Raw genomic sequence first — 3,659 nt, forward strand, 5'->3', positions numbered from 1 at the left:
TATATATGTGGGGGGGCGCCCCTAGCACACCCAAGACAATTGTTAGCCATGTGCGGCGCCCCCCTTCCACCGTTTACTCCCACGGTCATATTTTCGTAGTGCTTAGGCGAACACTTCACCATCACCGTCACCACGCCGTCGTGCTGACGGAACTCATCTACTACCTCGATGTCTTGCTGGATTAAGAAGGCGAGGGACGTCACCGAGCTGAACGTGGAGGTGCCGTGCGTTCGGCTTGATCGGTTGAAGCGCAAAGAAGTTCGACTACATCAACCGCGTTGTGAAACGCTTTCGCTTACAGTCTACGAGGGTACGTAGACACACTCCCCCTCTCGTTGCTATGCATCTCCATGATAGATCATTGCGTGTGCGTTTTTTTTGTTTTCCATGCAACGATTCCCAACAGATAGGGGGACGCAGCTCCAACTCGAACAAGTTTGAATTACAACCCAAAAGCTACCACAGAAACATCAGGGGAGGGGCGGAGATGGGGACTGAAAGAGCCAGCTTCAGCATCCTAGTCTAAGCACCCCCGGTCTCCATCCTTGCGACGCCCCGTACACCCCACTTGTCACATGCTCGATCAGTTTTGCCCCCAACGTCAGAAGATTTTGCTCTGGATTTTTTTCCTGCAAAATAGACCAATCCATAATCCAATTGCACATTAGTTTCACCAAAATCATTGGATCATTAATCTTTTTTGCACGAAAGATATATCATTCCTGCATTTCCAGATGGACCAAAACAAGGCAGAAAGCCCAACTAAAATTAGTTTTTTCTCCGGTTTTCGAAACACTTTAAGCCAAACATTGAGACAATCATCTAATCCCGCAGTGGTAGACCTTAAACCAAATGAGCATTTCACCAGGCTCCATAGTAGCCTAGCAGCAGAACAAGAAAAGAACAGATGGTCAATACTTTCATTCTGCCCACAGTACTCACATCCCTGCTTCCCTTTCCAACCTTTTTTAATTAGGTTGTCCTTAGTTAAAATGCTTTTCTTTTAGCAATGAGCCAAAAATAATAATTTTCGCTGGAACTTTGATTTTTCAAAGGAATTTGTGAGGAAAACCCACATCAGTTCTAACAAGGAAAAGATATAATGATTTGACAGAGAATTTTCTGTCAGCTGTCCATTGGGGTTTATCTTTTCCCTCATACATCATAACCTCGAACCTAGTAGTCCATCTTTTCATCTAGTGCTACAACTACAACTACAAGATATTCATGGACGATTTCTTGGTTGCTTTGACGTATCATCAGCCGTTCCTATCCAACTTGGTCAAGTTATTGACCAATTGTTTCAGTGAGTCGTCAGATCTTCTCCATGAGCGGGGTCAGCTCTAGTTCTTCTTCCTCAGCCTCAACGACTTCACCATTTTCATCTCCACGGAGGACAGAAAACTCGATGACACCTGACGACCCTTGTCCCACATCTCCCGCGGAACCTCCATCCCCAGGCAGCATCTCCGCGGGAAGGATGGTCGAGTTCTGGTCGCTCCGAGGCACCAGGAACAGGAACGCCAGCGGGAGCAGCCGCATGGCGTTCCTCGCCAGCACGGCCACCCAGAGGTTCCCGAACTCGGTCCGCGTCACGCCCAGCGCGTGCAGCAGGAGGCCGCCCCACCAGGCGGACATGAGCAGGCCGAGGTTCTGGATGGACATGAGCAGCGCGAAGAAGGTGCCCTCGATGCCCACGGGGCAGAGCTTGGAGCAGAGCACGAGTAGCGGCAGCCATTTCAGCTGGCCGATCAGCTGGGACACGCTGTTGTCCATCACGGCGAAGAGGTAGTCCGGCATGCCGAGCCTCAGGTTCAGCCTGGTGACCAGCACCAGGTCGATCATCCCGGACAGGCAGGCCAGCAGCTGGCCCCATAGGAGCAGGCCGCGGAACGGGTAGTCCTTGAGCATGTTCTGGTAGAGCAGGACGCCGAGCAGCGAGCCGACTGAGCCTATCGAATAGATGAGACCGATGAACCCCTGCAGATTATGGAAGGCCCCATCAGTTTTTGTCGATCTTTGCCATGCATCTGAAGAACTTTTGTAGCAGAAAGAAACTGAGTACCTCGGAAAATGCGAGTCCGGTGCTCGAATCTGTGTACCAGTAGAACAGCCCTCCTTGGATGTCCGGGCTTAGCACGAACATTAAGAACATGTAAACGCACGGCCTCCAGACTTGCGGGCACTTCAATGTTGCCCACATTGACTCAACTGCTTCGTAGAACTTCTTATGAACCTGAATGTATCACAGTTAACAACCTTGAAAGTGTCATGTTTGTAACTGTATTTAATTAGCAGCTTCTGAAGCTTCAGCTCACCTGGTTGTACTCGAAATCCTTGGCCCGCTCCTCCTTGACAAGAATCCCGGCCGAAAATACGAGCACGGAGGGGATGCTCAGCAAGCCAAGAGCCCCCTGAAAAGATCAAATGAACATGGCAAGAACATTGGAATCTACCAATACCATCCATCTTCTCTCAGGAAATGTTCAGTTCAGACTTCAGACCTGGGAACCTATTGCGTGGACGACGAGGCCGCTGATGGAGTACCCCACCAATGCGCCGGCGGAGGAGCAATACCCGCACAGGCTCTGCATGTCGGCGGCGAGCGGAGGGTGGCTTATGCTGTTCTGCGCGACCATGGCGTCCACCACCACGTCGGCTATGGCGGCGCCCGCGGCCTGCGTCGTGAACGCCACCAATGCCGGCACGATCGCCGGCGTGCGGCGCAGAGCAAGCGTGAGCATGGACGACACGCCCATGACGCCTTTACAAAGTTGGTTACAATACATGGATCAGGACAGTTTAAGAAGGCGAGCAGATTCAGAACGACGTTGACCATGGCAAAGCATTGGCTTGGCTCACCTGCGAGGAGGAGGTACGGGCGGCGGCGGTAGCCGGCGACGGGGACGACGTCGGTGAATAGGCCCCAGAGGGGCTTGACGACCCAGGGCACGTTGACGACGCCCTGGTAGAACTGTGAGGCGGCCGGCTGCACGCGCTGCACGTCCTTCCAGTAGTACCCCGCGGCGACGCTGCCGAATGAGGAGCCGACGCCCTGGCAGGCGCCGTAGACGGCGACGACGGCGAGCACGAAGCTCCAATGCAGCTCGCGGGACAGGCGGCCGAGCCAGCCGCAGGGGAGGGTGCCATTGGGGGCGATGCAGCCGCCATTGCCGCCTCCGTATCCGGGATCTGGGGCGGCCTTGAGATTTCCATCTCCGTGGGGTGTTTCTTGGAGCTGCTCCTGCTCCATCTGAACAGAGTGATTCTTTTCCTGTGTGGTTTCTTGGAATCTATTGAGAAACCACCATGATTTGCACCGAAAGAATGAAGGTCCCCGCCATTGCTTGCTCTGAGAGGATGCTCAGGTACAATGCACGGATCAGGAGGATGGCGTTTCTTGATCTGTGCTCAGTGTTTGACTTCATTTGTCTTAATTTAAAAGCTTTAGGTGGTGGAGTGTAGAATATGCGTTCAGGCTTCGACGTCGTCACGTGTACTACTGTTTTTTTAGAGAAAGATCACGTGTACTGTTACAGTTGTCTTCATCACCTACAGAGCATAAATTTTGTTTTCAAACCGTTGCATGCGATTTATAATTAGGAGAGAATATGATGAGTTAATTGCAAGGCACTACCACACTTCGGCACGTTGTGACA

The 3,659-nt window shown here is 52.2% G+C and overlaps 1 protein-coding gene across 1 annotated transcript; it reads right to left on the minus strand.

Moving 5' to 3' along the window:
* Window positions 1-855: 855 nt before the first annotated feature.
* Window positions 856-3,384, minus strand: LOC109750708 (probable folate-biopterin transporter 2). Its single transcript, XM_020309660.4, has 5 exons — window positions 2,863-3,384; window positions 2,505-2,764; window positions 2,319-2,414; window positions 2,066-2,236; window positions 856-1,980 (listed from the first exon to the last, which is right to left on the minus strand). The coding sequence occupies exons 1-5, from the start codon at window positions 3,251-3,253 to the stop codon at window positions 1,315-1,317; spliced, it is 1,584 nt and encodes a 527-aa protein (XP_020165249.1). The 5' UTR covers window positions 3,254-3,384; the 3' UTR covers window positions 856-1,314.
* Between the last annotated feature and the right edge of the window lie 275 nt (window positions 3,385-3,659).

The sequence above is a fragment of the Aegilops tauschii genome, chromosome 2 (assembly GCF_002575655.3).
Source record: "Aegilops tauschii subsp. strangulata cultivar AL8/78 chromosome 2, Aet v6.0, whole genome shotgun sequence".
Lineage (NCBI taxonomy): Eukaryota > Viridiplantae > Streptophyta > Magnoliopsida > Poales > Poaceae > Aegilops > Aegilops tauschii.